Source organism: Podarcis tiliguerta (assembly GCF_965153285.1).
Source record: "Podarcis tiliguerta genome assembly, chromosome: 1".
Lineage (NCBI taxonomy): Eukaryota > Metazoa > Chordata > Lepidosauria > Squamata > Lacertidae > Podarcis > Podarcis tiliguerta.
In genome coordinates this window covers 72,469,463-72,496,378 of record NC_139534.1, presented here as the reverse complement: position 1 = coordinate 72,496,378, position 26,916 = coordinate 72,469,463, and the positions used below count along the sequence as shown (strand labels likewise).

Below are 26,916 nucleotides of genomic sequence, written 5' to 3'. Positions count from 1 at the left end.
CCCCATCTAAAGAAACAGACAACTCATGCATACGGGTGTAAATTTCAATGATACATGCGCTGCAATATAGGTCAGTATATGTTTAGAGAATTCAATGTGCCAGCCAGGTGGTACACATGGATTTAAGCAGAAAGTTTTTGACTGTCTATTAAATACATTTTGGAGCCCCAGTGATTGCAAAATTTGATGCAGCTGAAATCAGTGAGCTCATGTTTTCCCATTGCGCATGCCACCAATGCATTTTTTATTCAGAAAATGTGCCAAATGTTGACTGCATTTAAACTGCTCTCAATATAACTGCTGCTACCAAAATTCTCTCATCTAATTATGCTTATTTCTTCAGACAAATTATTTGTCCATTTAATAAAACGTACTTGTTAAATTTATATTCCATCTTTCTCCAAGGAGCCTAGATAACGTGAAGTAGTCTATACTGAGAGACAGTGACCTATGCAGTGCTATAGCTGGTGAATGTCAAAGCTTAGCAAGTGAGGGTTTGAATCAGATGTCCCACATTTAGTTACATAGAATGTTTTTTACCCCAGTTTTCTTCCAGATCAAATTAGCTTGGAATAAATCATAATATAGTTAAAATGCTCATGCTATAAATTAGTCTCTTCACAGTCTTCTCTCAGCCGGTTTACACATAGTGGTAAGAAATGCTAACTGAACCAGCTTCATGTTCAGACCTAGGACTATAGCCATTGTCTCAGTGACGACATGCTTACATTCTTTAAACACATTGGCCAGGTTCATACGCCACAGTAGGTACCCTCCGAGTGTCCCGATTTTCCAAGGGCAGTCCCAGAATTACAAAAGCCATTGCAGCTTCTGATTTGATCCTGGAATGTGCCTATTTCCCCTGCCAGGGCCACCAGAACCGAGCTCAGGAAGGAGGATGAGCCGGCACTTGGTCCACGCGGCAGAGGCAGCTGTGAGAGAGCATCCCGTGGCCTCTCCATGGCCACTGCTGTCAGCCTCCTCCCTTGGGCAGCTCATAGTGACTGCTGGAGAGCAGGTGAGGAGGAGGAGGTGGTGGTGGTGGTGGAGGAGGAGGAGGTGGAGGAGAGGCTGCCATGGCTGAGGACCAGCCCTGCATAACACACCAGCTCTGAGGGGCGGGCAAAAGGCATGGTTACCTTGGAGGAAAGAAAAGGGGAGTGAAGCAGAGTGTAAGGAGCCTTCTTGTTGTTTTTTTTAAAAAAGTGCTCCCTCTCTGTGTGTGTCTAATCTTGTCCCTTTCTAAGATTTGTTTATTGGTGTGTGTTTTTGTAAATCTACCAATGAATAAAATATCATTGGGATTAAGGAGCTTTCTCAGGATTGTGGAGGATGTGTGTGCTGTGTCCCATTGGGTGTTGTGGTGGCAGCTGTGGCACCCACCTTTCTTCTATTAGGAAATGATCTGGGGGGTGTGACAAAAAGGGGTGTCAAGGAGGGTCATTTGGGTGAGAGTGAGAAATGTCCCAATTTTCATCTGAAGAATGTTGGCGGGTATGCACAGTAACTATGGCTCAGTAAGACTACACAAGCATGTGGGCTCCCAAAGAGAAGCTCTTAGCCACTTTGCTCCTATCTGGTTGTTTGTACTGCTACACCGCACCAATGTTTGTTTGGTTGAGAGTGTCATTTGAACTGGGGCATGTGGTTAAGCTCTCTCCCCGCTAACCACAAGCTGTAGCCATAGTTTGTTCTTAGCTTTAACCAAGGTCTGTTGATAGTCACAATGGTCTTTTGAATTAATTCAGACTCACCGAAAACAATTTTCATTCCGAAAGTTCTCATCACTTATCAGTGGCGTAGCGTGGGGGGTGCAGGGGGGGCCGGCCGCACCAGGCGCAACATCTGGCGGGGGGCGCGCTCGCACTCGCAGCTCTCTGCGTGCTAAAATCCACGGGTTAGGGGGCGCAAATTACTTGCCTTGCCCCGGGTGCTGACAACCCACGCTACGCCACTGTCACTTATTAATGGACTAGAATTCATTTTGCAAAGACTAAGCATCAGTTTAAAGAAAGAGCTTCTAATAAAGAAGAGGAACCTATTTCAGGAACGGATGCCTCTCAGACTCTTTGTGCATCAGACACATTCAAAAGGCACCGTGCATCTTTTACTGAAAAGGCATGTAATGATCATATATTTAACAAATTTAAATGGTTCAATTGGCTCAAAATCAAACGGTTCATCCTACTTGCTTCAGGAGAGATAAAAAGTATTAAACTTTATGAAGGGCTGAAACTCTTAGATATGTTTTTTAAAATCTTACGCATTACCAATAATTCTACCCTATTAACCAGTGCTCTATAGTTTCATAATGAAGATCAAATGCAGCAGAAACTATATAATGGGAGTACCTTTGTAGATCAAATTGAGTCTACTATAAGAGAAGTGATCACTGATCCTAAGATGTTATGGAATAATAAACTTAAGAAATTGTGCTGCTTTTCAAGTTTATGTGACTATGATTATTTAATTTTCTTTTGTGCGTGCTCAAGTATAGCTGTTATGTGACTACACATGAGAGAACCTGAAATTAATTTGTCTGTATAAGATCAGTGACTGTACAAATTCTTATGAAAACTAACATGCCATGACAATAGTAATTTTGATAAAATTACAGCAAGAACTGCAATTCTCTGCCATCTGGCTGTCTCATTTTAACTATTTTGATGTGCTTTTTATTACTTATTTACTTACTTCAACTACTTTCTCAGTTGTTATCAAGCTTATAAATATTCAGAGCAAAAGGCTACAATATCAGACAATGTATCTCTTCATCTTTAATATTTAAATTCTGTTCAAAAAAACCCCCTCTTAATACTACAATCAGTGTCTTTTTAAAAACAGGGATATTTGCAAAATCCTCATTTAAGCATTAAAGTAAACACCAAATTGGGGGGCTTTCTACTATAAAGTATTTAGGACTTGTAACTCCCCATCAGCATCCCAAATTAAACCTTTACACACCCTTTTAATTAGATGTGAAAACTGAATCAGACATTTTTCTTAAACTGTAATCATAATTCTACAGTAATGAAGAACTTCAAGGATATCAACACACACATTCAGAAAAAAAGAAAGAATCTCATTTACTTGGGGTCATGGTATCAGGACTGTGCATTTCTAATTCAATCATATTTATTCTAAGGGAAATCAGCCCACTTTGATGACTTCTTATGAATACTAATGAGTCGTCATCATTTGTCTCCTATATAAGGGGCGGAGAATGGAGGAGAAGGTCAAATGCAGCCTGTATCTGCCTCCTGAAAATCTGTTTGCCTGCAAAAGATGCAGATCTGAAAACTTAGAATTTGTCCTTAGGAAAGATACAGCACTATACAGCACTATACCAAACTGTAATAGATGGTATTTTATTTTCTTAGTTCAAATTCAAAAAATCAAGAATCACAACTCAGATACTTTTGTGCCCCTGTTTGCATGTATTATTTGTAGGGGGGAAAATAGATCACAAAACAGCATAACCATAGAAAATAACACTCAAAAATAGTAAATGTGTTAACTTGAGAATATGTATCTAAAGAGAGACATAATGCATAGCTAATCATTTCGGTTTTAGTCTATTGTTGTTCTGCTGCATACTATTATTACCAACATATGCTTGGAAAATGGACTGTTGTACTTTTATGGGGGTGGAGCAGGTTTATGTAACACATGCCCAGATTGATTATGTTAGATGAGAATCATATATACAGCAGTGGTGCAGCTAGAGCTAGACCTGAGGGCCAAAGTACAGAGCCCCGCTTTCTGCGACCTCACCACCATAACCACTCAGAAAGCAGCAAATGATGGGGTAGTGGCAACCAGGCCTTCTATCAGCACCTGGACTAGTATGATGCGCCAAGCCCATTAAGGTTGATGTTGGTCCCCACAGGGTACTTTCCTCCTGCTTATTCTGAGTCCAAGGTTGAAAACTGCTTAGCTGCAGTACTGATACATGGCTAAATACTAGCCTAAATTTCTGTATCCTTTGTGCAAGGCACCAGGTATTAGTACATCATTGACTCTAAAGACTGTGTTGGAGATTTTCCATGTACTTTTTAAAGCAGCAATTATAAGTTATAACATTTTATTAATATTTTATTGACATGGAAATGAGAACAGGGGCATACTTCATATGTCCGTGCAGGGGGGAAAGATTCTCAAGAAGATTCAAGAAGATGGCTCTTTTCCATCTTCAATATTATATTGAGAAACAGCCATTGATTTTGTTGGGGTTATATTTTTATACCTCATTATAACACTAGCTATATATGTAAAAGTTTCTCTTTTTTTTAAGAATATTTTTTTATTAACCGACCAATCACATCAAATCAAACCAAATTACATAAATTCCAAATTACACAGCCGAATTTTAATTTTTTGTTGGGGGTACCCATATTTCAAGTTCCGAAGGGATTCAATCAAGTTCTTGCTTCTTACTGCTGTTTTAATGTCCACAAATCTAACCTTATGATGTTCACAGTACTATCCAGTCCTTTCTTATTTTTCCACATCTCTTGTTGTTATTTTCATATATTTTTCCTTTCTCTTTGTGACCTCTGATAATCTCCGCAAGCAGGTTAGAACAGTTTATAATCCTACGTGGATATTATTTTTTTTATCCAGGAGCCATATCCAGACGTTTTCCATATAACATGACTTCCATACATCAAAACAGTCTTAGCGTCATTAATCTTCACCAATCTGCCTCCTTTCTCAAAACCTCTGAGGAGATTCACTAGGAATGCAGTCTGAAAACAAATCCGTTCTTCCTCCCGGCTATAAATCCTTTGGCAAGATGGCGACTCCGAATTAATTGCTGCGCCATTCCCAAAAGCTCTTATTGCTTCTTGGTCTCCATAAAGCATACTTTTGGTTAAAGTTTATCTCCACACAGACCTTAATCATCCTGCTTGGGTCAGTTCAACCGATGGTTCTAATGAGGAGGGGTTCTTGTAAATCACATAGCAGGAGAGTAAAAAAGGTTCCCCCCCCCCATTCAGCCCCATTGTCAACATACCCCGCCTTGGTGTATCTTCATCGTAAAATATTCCTGTTTCTCCAGCCCGTCGTCTTCTTTCGCAGAGGTCACTTAAATTAGCAGAATTCACTCCCCTTCTTCACTTGAAATATGTGCATTTGCTTCTTTTGTAATTAATTATTCCAAATTGCTGCAACTAGTGCGCGATCAGAGACAGCATCCAGGAGAGCCGATGTCCACATGGGGGCATTCTGCCTAGGGCCCTCACCCCCTTCTTTCGAATTAAAGGGTGATTTATGGGCACAGCAGGCAAGGGCAGTGTTCCCCATTTCCTTGGGGCAACAAGGGAGGCTGCCTACTCTCATAACAGCCTCTTAATTACCCCGTGTGGGTCGGAGAGATGGTATTGTCAGCCATCTTCCAATGCGCCCCCTAGTGGCCCCCTAAAGGTAAAGGTACCCCTGCCCGTACGGGCCAGTCTTGACAGACTCTAGGGTTGTGCGCCCATCTCACTCAAGAGGCCGGGGGCCAGCGCTGTCCGGAGACACTTCCGGGTCACGTGGCCAGAATGACATCGCTGCTCTGGCGAGCCAGAGCCGCACACGGAAACGCCGTTTACCTTCCCGCTAGTGAGCGGTCCCTATTTATCTACTTGCACCCGGGAGTGCTTTCGAACTGCTAGGTTGGCAGGCGCTGGGACCAAACAACCCCGCTGCGGGGATTCGAACTGCCGACCTCTCGATCAGCAAGCCCTAGGCACTGAGGCTTTTACCCACAGCGCCACCCGCGTCCCGCAGTGGCCCCCTATATATGTGTAAATGTTTCACACACACACACACACACACACACACACACAAATAATGCTCTGAATTCCAATGGTGTGTATGTCTCTCCCTCCCCTGTCTAAATCCCTCCCACAAGCCTCCCACAAGTTAGAAGCAATGTGAGTTAGAAGTTTAGGATAGGAAGGAATGATGTCACCGAGAAGGAAAGCAGAAGCTGGACAGCGAGAGGGAGAGGAATGTTAGAAAGCAGCGTCAAATCTCTGCTTGAATCCAAGGCTGCAGCCATGGGAGAAGCAAGGCCTTCTTGGGGTACTGATGCTGTGAACCCCTCCATTTTAGGCTCAGGTTGTATATTTGTAAATAAACCATTTATCATAAAAACCAGCACAGTCTCTGCTGTGCCTCATTTCAAAAAGGAAACATGGGCCCTGGGGCAGTGGTTGAAACCCCATCGCTTGGAGATTAGGGTGGTGTGCAACAGTATTATTATTTACTAGTGCTGTTGTCCTTTAAAACATTTAATGGTAACATGTATTAATCATATAAAAACAGAAAAACAAAACTGTACTCTGGGTGAATGCTGCACCCCTGAAATTTCTCGCCGCTTGGAAGTTGAGTGCCTGTGTATAACAGTGCGCCCAGTACATTATTTAAACAAGCAAGCAAAATATTCAGGCAAAGTAGGGGAAGGCAGGACAGTGCATTATACTATGCTGGTTGGAATAATGACTGTACAAGTGGCGGGTTCCTAGTCCAATTGGAAATAAATCTCCTAGCCTTAGATTCTTCTGCTTGCCTACAGACTGGTGTTCCCAGGCCCAGAGTGAATCACCTTAGTACATACAATGTCACTGCAGTTGGCTTTAATGTCCTGGTTCAATTAATAATAAGTATCCAAAGATTTCCAATTCAGTACCTTGGGGGGGGGGGAGCCTCTTCTACAAAATTCATTGCTGATGAGACAAAATAGTTCCACTATAATTCACTTTGAGCTAATTTCAGTCATTGCTAATTCATGCTGAGGTGAAAATTAGTACCAAACAACAAAATGACATGAATTCTTAAAAGCACAGGAAATCATGTTTACAGATATCACCTGCGTTCATATTTCCAGTATAAAAAATTCATCTAGAGAAGCAGAGGCTGGCAAAAAAAGCTTTCTTTCATGTTATATTATTAGGAACTTACACCTGTTATAATATTTCAGATTATATAATTTATTTAGTGCATGGTTGCCTAGTTTCTATAACCCAAAACAACAATGGCTGTACATGTATACATATTCAGACAGCTTCTTGTTACACCGAATGTCTGTGTGTGTATATAATATTACTATAACTAATTTAAACAAATAATATGTTTCCCTATTATTTCACCTCTTAGGTGAAAGAAATCTTACAGTCATCACTTGAGTGGCAAATATTGGGCAATATCTGCTTGAATTTAATATACTATATATTTTGGAAAGGTGTTTGTTTGCAATGCATTTGGACACATCTTAAGACTAGTAACCACATTTTGTATAATAGTTCCTGAGATCAAGGAACAGGTTTTCGACTATTTTGGTATACAATTGGACACCATTTTGAATAAAGATGGCAGAGGGAACCTTTCTAAAGTGCACTGATTTTAACCACTAATTTCAAAACTATACTGATTTGGAAGGTTTCATATTTTATTCTTGAGCAATACTGAGTAGGGTGCTGTTAGTATACCAGATCCTTATTATTTAATCTTATGCACATATCTGTCTTTAAACTATTGTGCTAAACTTGGAATACCAGGTAGAGAGAATTGCTGAATTTGGCATGACAGCAATAAACTAAAGAATATGGCATGACAGAAATAAACTAGAAAGAAAGACATGCAATTATTTATTATATACAGTTCCTAATTATCATATTAATGAGAATCTTCTTCCTGAAGAAAGCTAAACTCTGATATTTTTCTAATGGGGATATATCAGTGTCACAGCTTTCTGTCTTAAAACTGCTAGGAAGTGTTCTGACTACTAAAACATCTGGCCTGATTCACTTTGAAAGTGGATAAATGGGGAAGGAGTCTAGAGCCTATACTGGGTTAAGAAACATTGAACATTGCACTATCTGAATACTTTACAACCTCCATTTCGACTGATTGCTAATACTGTTCTGTCTCTAGGTGTATTATGTGTAGAAGGATTAAAAATCCCAAGAGCACTGAAATAGAAAGGAAACAATCTATAATTCTGTAGAACCTTTCTCACAGAAGGAATTCTAAATACTTTTGTTACCCCAGATATTCCCCTAGAAAGACTAACTATTCAAATGCATTTTCAACAAATCTAAGCAGTAGGCTAGATCCAAAGTTTCTGTGAGTGGCACACAAGATCGGAGCAAGGAAAGACACAATTTTTGCCAATTCTTTCTTCTTTTTGCAGCCCCCTATGCCCCCTGAAATCCTGTTCCCAAGGGTTTGGGGGATCCTCCAAAACAGCATAGGAACTGGTGCAGGTTGCTTTAGGGGAACTCAAGCTATGTCTTCTCCCCCTTCCTCTGCTGGATTCTCAGTCTCTGGGATACAATGAATGCTCCTGTTTTCAGAAGAAACACTCCGGATCCAATGTTATGTGCTTTTAAATCAGTAATTAATAGCTGGCTACAGGGTAAATAGGGACGCGGGAGGCGCTGTGGGTTAAACCACAGAGCCTAGGACTTGCCGATCAGAAGGTTGGCGGTTCGAATCCCCGCGATGGGGTGAGCTCCCGTTGCTCGGTCCCTGCTCCTGCCAACCTAGCAGTTCAAAAGCACGTCAAAGTGCAAGTATATAAATAGGTACCGCTCTGGCGGGAAGGTAAACGGTGTTTCTGTGCGCTGCTCTAGTTCACCAGAAGCGGCTTAGTCATGCTGGCCACATGACCCGGAAGCTGTACGCTGGCTCCCTCGGCCAATAAAACGAGATGAGCGTCGCAACCCCAGAGTTGGCCACGACTGGACCTAATGGTCAGGGGTCCCTTTACCTTTAACCTTACAGGGTAAATATTCACAGTTAAGATGGCAAATAATGTTCCAAACACAACTGCAAGACTAAAAGTACAACTAAATGATGTATGGTAGGAAAGAAATCTAACCTACTAGGGAATGATTCAGAAAACCAACAGTGATTTAAAATGTAATTCCTCCAACACAAAAAAATCTGGGACAGTGCAATATGCTCATATTAGCAAGTCTCTCTCTCTCTCTCTCTCTCTCCTCATATTCCTGCATTGCGAGGGGCTGGACTAGAGGACCCTTGTGGTTGGGGTACCTTCCAACTCTACAATTCTATCACACACACACACATAATGTTAAGTAAGGATAATAGAAAGAAACACTCCTGATAGGCAAAAGGGGGGGGGGGGGATAGTAAAAAGAGTTCTGAACCACAGGTGGTTATATTTACTGATCTAAAACAATTCCCTAAAAGGGTGACTACACAGCAGTTGAGAACACGAAGGGCATGTTTTCTTTAAATGTACCCATTCCTCTTGAATTCTGACATTTGCACAAATCTTGTCATGCTCAGTGACCACGGAAGGCTCACTTCCCCAATTCAGGAAGTGGATTTATTAGATTACTATATTAAAGCACAGAAATGCCAGAGAATTATTTTTTTTACCACACTGATTTTAGAAATAATATTCACAGACTTTCTCACTTGAAGGGAATCTGACAAAATGAGCCAACCTTCCTGAACACGTTCAATACGTCTTCATAAAGCACACTGGAAAACACAACATCATCTACATTCTCCCATTATGCTGCTGTCTGAAATAAAACGACAGGAAATATGTTATTGTTGGCTCTCTCTTTTTGCTGGGGTTGGGGTGAGGAAACACATGCATTTTTACAAATACAAGGGCCAGCAAGTCGTGCCTGTGACTCATTTCTCTGACAATTTCAAACTGCTTGTCTTTCATAGGATTTCTTATGGCTATTTACATTTTCACTCAGTGAAAATCAATTACCTTCCTGCAATAAGCCTCATTTACTACCTTTGAGTATAATAGAAACACCATTAGGATGATGACATTACCCAAAAGAAGGGCACCACACAGTTGGTAGACATAAATTAGAACCCTTTCACATATGCATTAGAAATACTGCTGTGACTGAAATATGCATAAAATCCGTATCTATTAGAGCTATTAGTGTGTGCTGGTGATGATTTTGAAGGAGGAGGGGGAGATTGTGATCTACTACTTTGACAAAATTATGTATTTCTCTTCTTTCCCCCCTCAGTATGTGCCACTGATGCAATAAGCACAGGCCCCCAGCTGAGCTGCATTTGGAAATGCCACTGAGCATGGTATGCGCGCTTCACTTCCCTTTGCCGAAGCAAGACACTGTCAGGAATAGAGTGCATGTGTGCCGCCAAGCCTGCTCCTCCTTCATTACCCTGACCTCCACTGTTTGCGGATGTCTGCCTCGGTGAAGCTACCGCTCATGTGGAAAACAGCTCATACAGATCAATTCATAGGATTTAGGGACATTTAACTTCCATCAAGCCCACATCATCGTATTGATATTTGAAGACTAACTTATTAGCAGACATTAATGGGACTCACATAAAGGACTAGATATTTACAAGGAAGAGAGAGAGAGAGACAGAGAGGCATTTATTTTTTTTAACTAATCTAGAAATTTCCCCCCTCTGAGATTGCCAAGCTGAGGAAACTGCTCTAAATGTAGTTATTTTTACCTGGGTTCTTATAAGCTTAAGCAAAACAAAATTATAACTCAGTGTGAAAAAGGAGGTTCTGCTTAAAAACCTTATGCATAAAATGTGTAAAGTATGATGCTGCTCCCCTCCCACCAACGGATGGATTTGATAGCACAGCAAGCTCCGTATGAATTAAAAAAGTATTAGGACGCAGTCTTTCTATGAAAAGGATTTGGATTCTAATCCACCTGTAATATTTATTACAGAGATAATGTTGAATTCATAATTAGAACTGCAAGTTTAGACAATTAATTTCTTATTCCTTGTTAGAGTTAGCAAGTTTGCGAAGCACAGGGTGTGGAAAACAAGGATTTCATTATATGGCAATGCTAAGCTTAATAACATTCAGTCAATCCCATGGAATTTCAGGATGACCGGGGGGGGGGCAGAATGCAACATTACCTACAAATTAGGCTTTAGATATATTCTATGTTACGTTGATGCCAATGGAAGCTTTTTTAAAAAGCCTTATTGCCATGTATGGGAAATTTTGAGGGAAGCAGGAGCTGCAGTTAGGGAGTTAAATTGCCCCTCCCCATCAGTAACCCCCTACCAAATACCCCCAGAGCAATCACATTTTTAAAAGTTTTCATTGATAAAAAGAGAGTGGGGAGTTGTGAGGAGGAGAGGGGAAAGGAGAAGAAATGGGAAGAAGGGGGACAAAAAGAGATAAGGGGAAGAGGGATTGCTATGTAAATAAATATGTCATTAAGGATGCAATAAAGATAAGCCCCAATATAACTTTCTTCTGAGTAAACTGACAGGAATGTGCTACAAATTTATTTATTTTTTGAAAACCCTGACACATGTGACACATATGCTGCAGCCAAGTTATTGGAAAACACTGCTTCTAAAAATAAAAACCATGAACTGTCTCCTCATAACTTTTCCCCAGTTTCAAAATAAGGGTTAATAGCCTCATTAGAAACTATAGCAAGGATTGAGGAAACCATATATGGGAAAGATAGGTAACCTCCTTTAGTGACATAAAACAGCACAGCTTTTACTGGATCGTCTTTTAAAACTTACATATATTGAAAAGCTCATCTCCACAGCTACTTTAAAGAACAACAACCCAACATTTCCAGGATTCTAACAATTTTCTTTGTTGCTTCTGGTTTATTTTTCTCTCTCGCACTAACTTTATTAATATTGTTTATGGTTCTAAACGATTACAGTTATTTTGAGTTAAGTAGTATGCATTACTCCAACAGGTTACAAGCGTCAAAACTCCCAAGGATGGTAGACACCCAAACAGGACTCCCTCTCCCACTTTTATGTTTTTTTAAAGCAGCAGCCTCTGAAGTTAAAACCCACACTATTGGGTAAGTCGCACACAATTCTCTGAATTGTCCCCACATACTTGGAAAGTTAGACATATGGGATCTGTGGAAAAGGCTGTGGTCAGAGATCCTGAAAGTATTAATAGAATGAAAGGTGTTAATTCCAGGGTCAGTGAATAAGTTAAAACTGGCTGGAGGTCACCATGAGGCAGTAGGAGGGGGGAGGCCAGGAGGGATGATTCCATTCTTTAGAGGAAAGCATGAACCAAAATGGCTTTGGTCTGACCTGTTCAGCCCACTTCTTCATCTTTGCATGTTCCCCACTTTCAGGGCCAGCATGCCTTCATTAGTAACATTCTTGCCTCTGGGGCAGAAGGTCATCTGCTGAAGGCCCACACAAGAGTCTAAGCACAAGGTTCAATGCTGACATTGCAACCATGCAGGACTATTAGGGGAAAGCGGGGGGGGGGGGCATCCTGTCCTCTTTAGATGAGGCATTAAACTGATATCCCTCCTGGCAAAGTCAAAAAGAATGATTTTAAATGGGAAACAATAAGCTTTGGTGGTGGAATATATGCTTTACAAAAAATAGCTGACTGGAAAAAAGAAAAGAGTTGAGAATGAATCCTACATTCTGGTAACTGGAACAAAACAGATTATTATTAGTCTCCTCCTCCCCTATTTCTCTTAACCATCACTAGGTTCAAGAGAACCACCACAAAGTTTAGGAGTTAATGCAGTAGTTAAAGACTACTGTTTTGAAATACTTAAATAGATCACAATGCTTTATATGTAAAAATATAGGCAGAGCTAGCCTTATCACATGCAGACTGAGGCAGCTGAGGGGCAGTGAGTGGATAGACCTTTACATGCTGCATAGTCTGCCCTGCCCTGCCTAAGCTAGCCTTCTACCCTCAGAAGCAGTAAAGGATGCTGTCACCTGACCAGTGCTGTAGTAAGATTAAACTGCCAGTTTGGTCAGCTTCCGTAGATGGAATGAGAGGATGGAGGAGGCTCCATCTTGTAGAGTTCAGGCAGCAAAATATTTTGGGGCTGGGCCTGCCTTGGCTCTAATATTTCTTTTAACACCTTCATTCCAACTTAGAGAGAACAGGGTTTAAAGTTATGGACTGAGCTGTAAAAGATGTTTAGCTTTTCTAATTGTGGAATATGTTAAAAATGGACATCAATAACTCATTTTCAACTTCCCTAAAGCTTTGCTGATTGATGGTATGACATTTCTATGCTTAAACCTGAACCTTTTGCTTTTAAAGACAGGGTGCAACAGTGAGACTTTTTAATTGAAAAGTGTATGGGTTTTTTAATTGTTTCTGTAATTTCTGTCCCCCAATAAATCTGGTGGTGCCCTCCAGATGTTGCTGGCCTACAACTCCCATCAACAATAATATCTAACAAAAAATCAAGTATGCATGCATATGAGAATCACAGAGTAATTACATCATTAACCCTGGACCCTGCTTTGCAGCAGTTTGGGGGACAAGTCCCTCCAAGAACATGTGCAGAAGAGGGCAACCAAGACAATCAAGTGTCTGGAAACCAACCCTTATGAGGAATGGTTGAGGGAGCTGGGTAGCCTGTAAAAAAGGAGACGGGGAGGAGATATGATAGCCACCTTCACAAGGAAGATGGAGTAAACTTGTTTTCCCATACTCTGTAGGGTGCCACATGCCACTTCTGCAACACTGTAGTCACTTCAGGTAGTCTGTAGCCGATTTAAATATTTATAGTTGTTTGTTTGTTTGTGAACACCTCTCCCTATTCCAAAATCAGGAATATGGATTGTCATATAAACCACCCTTAAAAAGTAAACATGCATGCAGAAGGTGCTAGGTTTAATCCCAGGCTTGGAGTGTCATGGACCACGATTGTCGGCAATACTGAGGTAGATGGACCAGCAGTCTGACTCAGCATAAGGCAGCTTCCTGTGATCTTTAATTTAAAATCCTACTTATATACCTATCCAATAACAGTTTACACTCATCAAAGCAATCCACTTCCCCTCACACCCCAAACTGAGAAGAGCTTCTGTCATACCAAACCACAACAAACAGGGAACAACTAAGATGTTATCCATTCGTTCCTGGTTTAAGTGGGGACAAGAACTGTAACGGATCATATTCTAATCCATCCTACAGCAAATGCGATTTCAACTCCTTGAACATGCACAGTTAACTCTATATGCCTCCCTAACTCTTTTGCCACCTTTGTACAACTGCCTGGTTAATCACCCCCATCAAGTGGTTAGCTTCTAAAATTACCCTCCCTGACCCAATATTTGCAACATTAAATCAACTGAGAGTAGTTTATGTTTAAAATGTATTCATATGTAATGGATGGCCTAACACTGGAAAGAAATTTAAGTTGCTTATCTATTAAGTGAAGTTGTTCCTGATTGGCCCATTCCAATTATAGTAATATGCATGCAACTCTCAGCAGTAAGGGATCCTATCCAGCGATTGCCCCTGGAAGGGGCAGAGCTCCCTCTCAGTTCTGCTCTTCGTTTCAACATTCCCTCACAAATATGGAGAAAGGAGGATTGTAAAAGTATACCCAATGGAATAGTTATAGGTAAGCAACTCCTGTTTCTTCTGAAGCAGCCCTGGGAAATCACACTAACAGTATGCAAACATCGGTCTGCAATCTGAGGAGTACAGAAAACTCATTCTAAGAGAAAAAGCAGAATCACATATCCATACAGTGCATTTGTCCTGGCAGTAAACTCTCTCTAGAAGCGCATGAAGAAAGTGTGTTGAGAAGACTACATGGCATCATGTCTGAGGGAACAGTTCTGAAGGCAGATGAAGAAACAGCTGCAACTCAGAAAGTGTGCCATCAGGAGACCCAAGGGCAGATTGCCTAGGAAGGTGTAGCAGAAAGACACACAACAGCTGTAGCTCTGAGAGCATGTGCCATCCACAAACCCACGGGCATGTTGCTGATAAGAGCACACCAGAAACATGTATGACACAGTTCAAGAGAGTATCTGTGAGGAAGCCGCAGCTTCCATTGGAAGAAAGGCAGAGCAGCTACTGGATACCTTGCAAAAAGTGCTGCATGGCTTTAAGGTAGTACAAGAGGCTCGACGGGAAAGGAAAAAATAGAGATAAACTAATGTGATGCTATTTCAGAAGCACAAATGCTGACAAATTAGAAAGCCTTCAGCTGAGGTCTAGAGTGCAAGTTATGTGGAAATGATGGAGAAACTTTGCTTTTCCTACGCAAGGGCTGTGGGGAATACTGCATATTTGTCAAATACAGTGGTACCTCTGGTTACAAACTTAATTCGTTCCGGACGTCCGTTCTTAACCTGAAACCGTTCTTAACCTGAGGTACCACTTTAACTAATGGGGCCTCCCACTGCTGCCACTCTGCTGCCACACAATTTCTGTTCTCATCCTGGGGCAAAGTTCTTAACCCAAAGCACTACTTCCGGGTTAGCGGAGTCTGTAACCTGAAGTGTTTGCAACCCGAGGTGTTTATGGAATATACTGAGTGGAATGTTTGATCAGGTTACATGAGGTTCTCTACACTACTTTCCAATGTAAATCACAAGTGAGCATTCAGATCTATGGTGAGTGCTTTTTTTTTTTTTTAATGAGCACTCCATTGTATAGGAATCACATCTTGCACCTGGTTTTGTACCCCCCACCATGCCGCTAATTTGCATCAAGTTCTGGAGTTGAAGGTGGGGCTACAGAACCAGATACAAATAATGGATCAGAGGACAGACCCAATTATCAATTGCATCCCATGACTCATTGTTGTCGTTTAGTCGTGTCCGACTCTTCGTGACCCCATGGACCAGAGCATGCCAGGCACTCCTGTCTTCCGCTGCCTCTTGCAGTTTGGTCAAACTCATGTCAGTAGCTTCGAGAACACTGTCCAACCATCTCGTCCTCTGTCGTCCCCTTCTCCTTGTGCCCTACATCTTTCCCAACATCATGGTCTTTTCCAGGGAGTCTTCTCTTCTCACAAGGTGGCCACAGTATTGGAGCCTCAGCTTCACGATCTGTCCTTCCAGTGAGCATTCAGGGCTTATTTCCTTCAGAATGGATAGGTTTGATCTTCTTGCAGTCCATGGGACTCTCAAGAGTCTTGTCCAGCACCTTAATTCAAAAGCATAAATTCTTTGGCGATCAGCCTTCTTTATGGTCCAGCTCTCACTTCCATACACTACTGGGAAAACCATAGCTTTAACTATACGGACTATAGTCAGCAAGGTGATGTCTCTGCTTTTTAAGATGATCTAGGTATGTCATTGCTTTTCTCCCAAAAAGCAGACGTCTTTTAATTTTGTGACTGCTGTCTCCATCTGCAGTGATCATGGAACGCAAAAAAGTAAAATCTCTCACTGCCTCCATTTCTTCCCCTTCTATTTGCAAGGAGGTGATGGGACCAGTGGCCATGATCTTAGTTTTTTTTATACTAAGCTTCAGACCATATTTTGCGCTCTCTTCTTTCACCCTCATCAAGAGGTTCTTTAATTCCTCCTCACTTTCTGCCATCAAAGTTGTGTCATCTGCATATCTGAGGTTATTGATATTTCTTCCGGCAATCTTAATTCCGGCTTGGGATTCATCCAGTCCAGCCTTTTGCATGATGAATTCTGCATATGTTAAATAAGCAGGGAGACAATGTACAGCCTTGTCGTACTCCTTTCCCAATTTTGAACCAATCAGTTGTTCCATATCCTGCTCTAACTGTAGCTTCTTGTCCCACATAGAGATTTCTCAGGACAGAGATGAGGTGATCAGGCACTCCCATTTCTTTAAGAAATTGCCATAGTTTGCTGTGGTCGACACAGTCAAAGGCTTTAGCATAGTCAATGAAGCAGGAGCAGATGTTTTTCTGGAACTTTCTAGCCCATGACTCATACCCTAGGGTAATCTGCAAATCCAAGTACAAATCTATACCTCGGTTTGCTACAGATAGGGATTCTAACATGATTTCTAAAAGTAGCCCTCACACTTGTGCAAAAACGTGCTCAACAGTAATCAATCAATACTCATATTTTACAGGTGAGGAACACTGAGCGTGAAGGGGAAGTAAGCTTTAGGCTACCCATGGCAGATAATGCCTTTTACTTGCTGCATTGGGCAGAGGAGACCTTTCTGATTTACTGCAAACCAGAGAGCAACTAGCAGATCCCAATATATCTTATGCCCACCCCCTGGTATAAGGGACTGTTTCCAGGCCACATGCAAACAGACACACATAACTCACAAATAAAAAGAATACAGGGGCATCCAGCCCAAGGGAGTAAACACAATGCCACCTTAAGTTCTGTAGGAGCCACGAGTCATGATCTTGCAAAATTTCCAGGCATACATATTTGTTTTATAAAATATACATATATTCTGTTCTCAAATATGCTTAGTTCTATTTGTGTCATTTATTTATCATACTTGTCTCCTCCTTGCGGGGAGGAGGGCATCCCACACAAACCTGTACTGCTTTTGCTTTGCTGATGTCTTTACATCTCATTCACAAGCTTTCAGTAGATACCTTTCTCTTTAAACCCCTTTCTCAAAGCCTCCCTCAATGTTTAAAGATACTGTGAAAACATCTGAGTAGGTCACTTGCACAGCACTATTGTAATCGCAGTGGCAAGAATGGGATTTCCCATCCGCATTGTAATGAAATGGGCACAGACCTGCTGAAGAGATGACAGCCACTCTCCAGGATGCAGTCCTGTTTGTGGGGGCTTAAGTCAGATAAGATGTGCACCGCAGAACGAGACAGAGGAAGGACAGGAAATGAAAAGCATCTACATTTACAAAGAGGCGTAAGCACTAGGAAATGACAGGGGAGTCTTGTGGAGTCAGATAACTGCTTTTTTCCCAGGATTCATTTTTTGGGGGTAGAATTTTATGGTTAGATGAATGTATCCACCTGGCAGTGCAGCCTCCACACACACACAAAAAGCATGTAGTATGGTCCTGGGACTATAAACTCTAAGGCTAGAAAGAAAAGAGAAAACCTTCATGGCACAACCTTGCATAAACTCATAAATGCACAGCAATGGCTGACCCTGTGGCTCTATTCCATCACAGTGGGGGAAGGGCATCTGACTACATAGGGCCTTTTTTTAACCACCAGAGGCAACTGGTTAAATACAAGCCTGATACATATTGAATGTGATGATTAATTTCTTACATAGGCTCACGGCAGATGTAATGGCTTGGTTCAGATGTCCCTGCCAAACCATGGTGCAGTTGCCAGATACATGCAGTGCACCTTCTTCATATCGCCTCGCCCCCTCTGCTTCAGCAACAATTCCCCCTTCTACTGCCTGACATACAGTCACCATAGTTTGCTATGCCACCTGAGTCAGGCAAATTATGGTTACCACTAGCCACAGTTCACGTCTGTACCAGAATCAGACATTTATGATTAGCACTTAACTCATTGCAGTTATGCTATATAGTTAGTACTGAAAAAGGAAAGGATTATGCCATTAAAGACTGAATGAATGAATGAATGAATGAATAGGTGGATGAGAAAGGAAAGGGTGGGGAATTTGAATGGGGGAGAGGAAAGGGAACACACAACCTAAAGGGAAAGGAGGGAGAGAGGTGGAAAGTCATACAGTCCCAAGAAACTCCCAATTTTTAACCATGGTTAAGAGATTGGGGGGAAATGGGTTGCATTCAATATAGTGCTACGGCAAACATTCTACCAGTGCAAGCATTTTTCCTTGCACCACAGAACACTCTCCCCATCTCCTCCCCCTGCACCCCCCTAAATCTGTTCCTGCGTTTCCCCCCAACCCTCTTGAGCAGATTTGGGGAGTGCAAGGGGTACACACATAGAGGTGGGGAGGGGGGATCCCATTGCATTAGTGCACCTCCTCTCCCACCATGGTCCTGATCCGGAACTTGGGGGTCATGCCACCTATTTGCATTGCAGAAAAACAACTACATTCAGGACATCAGTGGAAGCTTTCCTCCCTCAGTACAAATAACACCCATGAGCATGACTAATCCAGATTGGGATTCAAGTTACTCGTTTTAAAAAGCCTATCACACAATTACTTTGTAAATGGTGTCTCAGCTACTTTGGCCCTCAGTCACTGATATAAGAGGGGTTATAAAACTTTCATAAAATTGCCATCTTTGAAAATAGATCATAATTTATTGTTCACATTGGTTGCTTTTTCTACTTATTTAAATTATAAATAAGATTTAGGGTCAGCATTTCCAATAACCTTCTTAAACTGTCATGAAATGCACTGCCCCAAATATCCAGGTTTATTTGCAGAACAAAAATAATCAGTTGCATATCACTTCTTTCATAGTAGCTCCAGATTTATTTTACTCAGTTCAGAAAGAAAAATCATTTGTTTTACTTGAGAATGAATTATCATCAAGGAAGAGCAATTAAGATTGTTTCCAACTGTAAAAATTGGTGTTTCACTGAGCACATGTGTGCATGAAGAACACTGTGCGGAAAGTGGGGCATTTCTTTTTCTTTGCCGTGAGAGAATCTGTTTTTCAAAGTCAGGAGAGTTTTAAAAGCATTTTTCAAACATGGAGGTAGAGGAATGGAGGCAAAGAAAATGGTGCAGGGAAGGGAAAACAAGAAGCCCACTGTGAACATTTAATTTCCCCTCACGTATCTCTGGCTCATAAGCATTAAGTTTAAAGAAAAATAAAAAAGGCAATCCTGGTCTAAACCATGAAAGGAAAACAGGCATATATGCAGTAATAATTATTACTACAATTGTTTACATGGGACTACTGTGACAGTAGTAGTAGCAATAGTAATAGTAGTACTGTAGTAGTTTTTAAATTATTAAAATGTTGATGTAAAAATGAATCATTTAAAATTGAGACGGTCTAAAGCCAAAATTATTATGTAGACAAGTTATGAGACAAACCCTTTTTAGAGTTAATGCAGAGTGTGGAAGTATGACCAAACGGATTGCAAACCTGTAACTGTGGCAGGATCCTAACTTCCCTCAAAATATCCAAAAAGGCTTAATACATCAATATGATTTGTACTTTATAATTAAATAAATGCCAAGTAAATCATTAAAAGAAATGTCAAGACCATCATTGGCAGCTGTTTTCCTTGCTAAAACGGGAGGGAAGTAGAGGAGCAGGGCAGCGAGCAAACCCCACAGCGGTCTGCAAAGTCACTAGTGGGAAAACAACAAAGGCCTTTCCATGCAACTAACACAGATGTGCCCATAGCCAAACTGTCAGAAGCAGTTAAGATGACAGCTACTCACAGTTCATTATTTCCTTCTCACAGGTCACTGGGTGACAAGCTGGGTCACCATGCTTTGTTGGCTGCTACAGTTCTCCCCCCCCCCCCAACAACTTCTATTCAATTTAAATAAAGGTAAGTTGCTCCATTTAATATAAGAACGCAAACAACCACAACCTCACACCGTCAGGTGAAAAACATGAAACACAGCATCTATATTACTTCTGTACCACGTTGAGTTAGGTTTCTATTGCTGTATCTAAAAAGAACAGAAAAAAATGAATTTAAATTATCTAGCTCAAACAGAGAGCTGAGTAATTTTGTCAAGATTCAACTAAAGCATGTAATGAAAGCTAATTTGTCCCCAATTCAAAGCTTTAACCTTTAGAACATTTATATGGCAGATAAATCATGAGGAAAAGCTTGAGTTTTCAGTGAAAAGATTCACTCCATCATAATTTTCCCACAAAGTACAATGTGGGGGTTAAGTACACTGAAAATTTGATTCAGGAAAACAGAAAACCCCAGGTGTTATGTTTTAAGAAATATATATATATATATATATATATATATATGAGAAAAAACAAATTCTTAAATTCTTCACTGCAAAAAAAAGGATGGGAAATAAAAGTGCTTTTAATTATATCTATATAAACTAAATATTTCACCTGCGATTTATAGGAATTTTCTTTTTATTGGAAAAGGGTAGATGGCCAATGTTATATAGATCAAGACAAAACCCTGTTAATTGATGGCAATGAAAGATAAAGTATAACATTTTAAATTAAATCTTCTGGATTTCTCCCCAATAAATACCTGATATGGAACTACTGATTTAGGCGGAAGGGCCAAATTGTAAGGAAGCAAGTGGTCCCATAAAAGTCATTGGGACTATTCACATACCTAGAATTATATAGGGCAATGCATTTTGCTGTGCTTTTAATGTGGATTTCTGCATGCAGGTACAAGCAGGATAAATGTACACTTGGCAGATATAAATATGTGTAGGTGCAGAAGTAGATGAAGGCTTGGGTGCAGAGTTATGTGAGTGAAGTTTGATTCGTGCAATGGGGCTTCCACCCCTCCTTAGTGTATCCCATTGCACCTTGGAAAGCTGCTCCTGAGAGTTGGAGGAATTTTTGGAATAGTGTGGAATGTGGCATTGGGCAGGCGGGGGGCCATGTGTATGACAGCTTTGCTCCCTTAAGATTCCTCTACTCAATTTATTTTGATCCTCCCCTCTCCCTACAGACTCCTATGAAATATCCCATGACATTCCGGGCTGGTGTGTGTGGCTCCCAAGAGTCTATTTTCCGGTGCACAGTGACAGCAGAGGGAAGGACGGAGTGAGAAAGCTCGACTGTTCTACTTGCACCACCTTGGATACAAGCCATAGGTTTACACTGACAAGGATGTCTCACTTGCTTCATGCAAGATCTTTGCTCTACCTTGGAGTCATTCTATACAGCCACCCACCATAAAAGTATCCATTTACTCCCAAGACTTCACTTTCAATGCATTATTCCATATGACCAACATCCCCCACCTTCTGCCCATTGGATTTTGGGAAGAACTGACCTGAATGGCAGAAGTGCCTATTAGGAGGAAAAAAACCATCTGCCATACTAATTATTTTGTTTTGGAATAGACAAATCAATCAAATGTGAGACTTCGAGTGCCACTTTGTATTGCAAAGTCTTCATAATAACAGTATCAATTTGTATTACACAAAATATCTTTCATTTATACACACCATTCTTCTGCATGTGCATCTATGCACTCCACAAATCTTGGCGAATCATTCAATATTGTGCATGTATAATGTGAACTGGGAAATCAGGAGTGGTTCCCAGTATAAATGACCTGCTTCTTCTCAGCCTCTTCAATCTTATTTGTAGATTTCCCCTGTGCCCCTTAATCAGTGGTGCCCATTGGGACTGACAGGGCAGAATGCAGCAAGACCAATAGTAGGTGGAACAAGAGCCAATGACAGGCAAAAACAACTAATTCATGTTTTACCTATGTCCTGCTCCTTCCAGAGCAGAGCAACACAAAGATTTGCACAAACTGGCCCTGCAGTTTTAAAAAATCATTTCTGAGGTTAACTCCCTTGATACAACAACGAAGGTGGCTTTTTCATAGACTCGTAGAATCATAGAATTTTAGAGTTGGAAGGGACCATGCTGGTCAGCTAGTCCCTGTAATGCAGGAATCTTTTGCCCAATGTGGGGTTTGAACCCACAGCCCTGATATTAAGAGTCTCAGGCTCTAGTGATTGAGCTCCTCCAGGTCAATGCAGAGTTTGTTCAGCTCAAGACTTAAGTCTACTAGGAAGCAGAACACATATCTTTTGGGATGCTTATACCATTGTGGGAAGTTTATCTTCCATATAATATAGGCATTTAGGCAAAGTCCACCCTGTTTGAAAATAACAACAGTGGCCACTATTGGATCATGCATTTGGAAGTGTATATGGAGACTCTCACAAATGTCCACTCTACCATTAGCTAAATAATGAATTGTCTCATGCTTGGATTCCTTCTGTGAGATTGCTATATCATTATGCACTGAAGAAAGGGGAATGACTTCCTTCCTTTCCTTAGTACAACTAACAAGGGTCAAATGTTCTTGAGAACCAATAATCCAGCTCTAGTGACTTCTAGATTTTCAGGCAAGGAACTCTCAGGGAATTTGTGGGCCTGGGGGGGAAAAGTGCCAACCAGAGTCAGCTAATTCTCTGACCAGAGACATTTGAGAAGATGTTATTGGTTGTTATATTTCTCCCAGAACCCTGTAAGCCTGGTGTTAGTTTCTCAACCACTGTCTCACCTAGGTTTTGAGCTGCTTAGAGCCCCTTCTTCTTTCCTCACATGTGTCTATCATATGCATAAGATGTTTTGGAATCTCAACACAGCCAGAACTGAATGCCTTACTTCACAGGTTTGGACAGCATGTTGCTGCCTCATTGGACACCTTCCCGTGAATGGCATTAATTGTTCATCAATTGTAGGATTCACGCGGCATGAAACATTGCAGGAGAGTGTTAGTAAACATATCCCACAGGTCACACAAAGGGACAAGCTTGTCTCTCACACAGGTAGTTTAGTGTTGAAGCTGATAATCAAATCTACGGATTTCATTGATTCTTGTGAAGGAAGCCAGTGACATATTGCCCTGGAAGTGTTGAGGGCAACCCTAAACAGAACATTTTGTGAAGATCTTTATGCGAACAGAGAATAGTGGTCAACTAAAGGCCTTTAACAGAGAGTTATCATTAAGTCTGGCCACCTGCTGGTGTGAGGGTGCTGGTTGCTTGCAAATATTTGCAAATACAGTTGGGTTCTCAGTGACACCCAACCCACAAGAAGTATTAGTAAATTTTGTGCAGAATACTGAATAATATGTTTCCCTGGATCATAAGGAATGTTGTAAATGGGGGAAATGTTTAAAGATTTAGGTTTGAAAGATTTTTAGAAACCTGTGGGTACTATTTGTGAGGATATAATGAAAGTCAGTGATTTTTATATTATGAAACTATAGAAAACATTGCTCTTCATCCTCTATGCTCTTATGGACAGAACAGAATTTGGTTATGAGCCCCTCCCCCTCCCAATGTTTTCAAAGAATCTTGTCACTCCCAGGTCCTCATTCAGAAATTGATCTTTTAACCATACACTTTTTTTTTTGCAATCTGTCAATTCTGAAATGTCACCACAGAAGGTGAATGGTAGTCATAAAGGTACTCTATGCCTATTATGTCATCAATATTAAGAATCCCTGGGGTTGTTTCATCAACTCAGTGCAGAAAGTTGCACCATGCTGCATCATCCGACCAGAACGTTGCGACATAATGGAATGCCCACTCAGAATACCATTCCACATGTCATGTTCAAATCCTAAGCAGCTGGGAAAGATGGGGAAATTGCCAAAATGCAAGATTGAAAATAAATAGATCCCATTATGATCAATCTCTGTTTGAACATAGAACACAGTTTCAAAGCCCGCATCCACTCTCAAGAGAGGGAATAGATATATAAAATATATTTCAAAATTATACAAAACATCTCATATCATGCAAACTGTTTTGTGAATGCTAGAGCCTAAGTACATCCAGTGAGTTTATTGCCATATAACACCCAATGCAGAAAAGGTGGAGGGGTATATGTAATATTGCTTATTAATTTTGAATTTTAATATTGTTGTTTTACCTTTGTATCATATTATAGGTAAAAATATATCAAATACATAAATGATGTACTCATATAAAATTAACTTCAGTAGAACAAAGCATGTAACCGAATTATACACTCTTCTTTGCATAAGTTAACAATAATTACCTCAGTGATCCTCTTCCATAGTGTACACATCAATCTTTTTCTTTTTAAAAAAAACCTGCATAAATGTCACCCCTTTCCATTAGTTTTGGTCAAAACTCCATGTCTGCTTGCAAGCCAGAGGGCTTCTGAGATATTTCAATAATATCCAGGAAATCAATCTTACATGAAACTGAAGGAAAACATCTAATGTCATTGAACAATAAATATCAGTTCTGTCAGTGGCTTACCTTTGAGCTGAGGCCTTAGGATGTTTCTCTTCTAGTTTCCTCACCAGTGCCACTGTCAGCTGCCTATTCCCCCCTGAGGGACCTTCAGGCCTTAAGTGGGCGTCCAAAGGTCCTGAAAGTTGCTTCTCATTGCAGACATCATTTTGCAGGACCTATTAAATTATGAACAAACATACAATGAATATATATTGTGCTCCATACAAATATTTACTTTGGATAAGCGTGTTTTGACAGGTACATTTTAACAAGCAATATTATCCCATCGGAAAAGGAGCTATTGAAAAAAAATGTGTTTGTTTGTGATTGTATGTTGTGCTTCTATTTCTCGAACATGTGTATGTAATTAATATTCAAGTTAAACTCTCTCTCTTTAAATATACACATACAGAAATGGTTTAACTTGAATATTGATATTAAACTGTGAAGGGCAACAGCATTTCCTTTCAAAATGTTTTTCCTTAAAAAAAAATACTGCTCTGACCTGCCTCTGGCTTGATACAGTGACCTCTTCTGCTGCATTGCTATCTGACTCTCGATGAACTGGAGACTGGGCCCCATGGTGTGTGCAGTATTCCGTCTGGGTCACCTCCTCTCTTACATTTAGCTCCTCTAGGTAGGTCAGGACAAACTCAGGGTAAGCCTGTAGGAAAGGACAAAGGCAGAGTAGTAGCACATACCAGGATGCAATCAGTAGAAAGACAACCATCTACAGTTTAGCACAGGGAATTGTGGGAGGAAAAGTTGCTGATACTAGGCAATGACATTAAAAGATATGTTGCATCTACACAATTTTGTTTACAACTTCCATCCATTTGACTAATGCAAAACTTCAACTCTATGCAGAATGTAGAGAATAATTATACAGACTGTAACATAGAAGTATTTAAAAAATCACTAAGACCCTTCTAGATGTTTGCCGCAGTTGTTGTTGCTTTAGTTGATATTATACATGGGCGCAACATGGCCTATATCCTCCTCCAGCCAAACTTTCCTTTCTGATCAATATATGATTCCATCACTGTAGTTTCTGCTCAATCCATGCATATATATATACTTAGTGCAGAATTCTACTATTCACTTTCCTTTCCCACTTCCAATCATTTTTTTCTAGTTTTTTCTTTGTCTCCCCACACATTTCCACTTTCCATTTCCCATGCTTAAAGCCCTCCTTAAATATGGCATTAGATTTGTTTGAATGAGCATCATGGCGTGCCATTCATTGTTAAGGGTCAACTTAGCTCACAACTGGCATTTTCATGAAGGCCTTTTATAAAACTTCTCAAAATATATGCCAATGGATGGCTACTGGATATGGTGGAACCCTTACTATGCCTGCAGAATATGAGTCACGTCTCTGTGATGATATGAATGTTACTGCATGCCTAGCTTAGTGTAGTTGCTCTGCTAACAAAGGATCCACTGGCATAAGGTAGAAAACAAGCATTCTTCTCACTGAGGCACTGAATAATGTGATTGGCTGTTCACTGCATCTTTGCTTTCCCTTGAAGCATCAATAAAGCGTTCTCCATTTTTAAAAGTGAGAGAGATGTTGAAATTCTCCTGTTTCATCTTATTAATAAGCAACGCTGCCCCCACCGAAAGTCACTACAAATACTAAAGTTTTCCCTGACCCCCAAAATGAGGCAAGCCTTTGCTTACACACTTTTTGCCCTCAAAACCCATTCCACCGCCAATAAATCATTTGGTCCAGTTTTGGTGCAAATGACCCATATGTTCCTTTTTTGTTGCTGGGGCTGAACCAAGGAATATTTTTCGCCATACCCTGGCACCACCTGGGTTAAGGATTAGCGGCCCAACATGACGTATATTAATATCAGGGATTATATGAAAATAGGGGCTCTCTAAAATACAGTGGCCTAGGCTGCATTGCAGAGTTCTTATGCTTACAGAGTGCATATTACATCTATGATTTCCTTTCAAACTTTGTTATTTCCTTTAAGCCTTTAATCAGAATAGAGGAGATCCTGAAGTCATTTTTCTATGAAACAGTGCTATATCTAATGAGCAATAGAATATTTGGTACACTGTAAAGGAAATAAATGAAGACTTTCCGAATTTCAAAACTAGGGCATTCTGAATATATACTGTTACGCTAGGATCACCTGTTGTTTAAAGACAACTTTCTGGTCTCTATACCAGATGCAGGGCTGAAGTCTATGGGATTAAGGGGCTGAGCCTGGTGTGAAATGGATGGCACTGTTGTGCTTCACACTAAAGTGTTGGAAAAGGCAAGTTGTCCATCTTAGATATGCAACTACAGCATGCACCGCCAAATAACACTATCTACACAAAGCAGGCCAGCACAGATAAACC

At 40.6% G+C, this 26,916-nt stretch overlaps 1 protein-coding gene across 9 annotated transcripts in view; it reads right to left on the bottom strand.

Moving 5' to 3' along the window:
* Positions 1-26,916, bottom strand: part of DCDC1 (doublecortin domain containing 1) — a 246,362-nt gene that overhangs the window by 89,861 nt on the left and 129,585 nt on the right. For all 9 annotated transcript variants that reach the window (XR_014505400.1, XM_083415302.1, XM_083415304.1 and 6 more), the window contains exons 18-19: positions 25,064-25,222; positions 24,583-24,734 (exon numbers count right to left, since the gene is read on the bottom strand). Coding sequence is in view for 8 of the 9 variants with exons in the window: in XM_083415302.1 (XP_083271428.1) it covers positions 24,583-24,734; positions 25,064-25,222 (311 nt within the window). In the remaining variant the exon portion in view is untranslated. The remainder of the gene's footprint in view (positions 1-24,582; positions 24,735-25,063; positions 25,223-26,916) is intronic.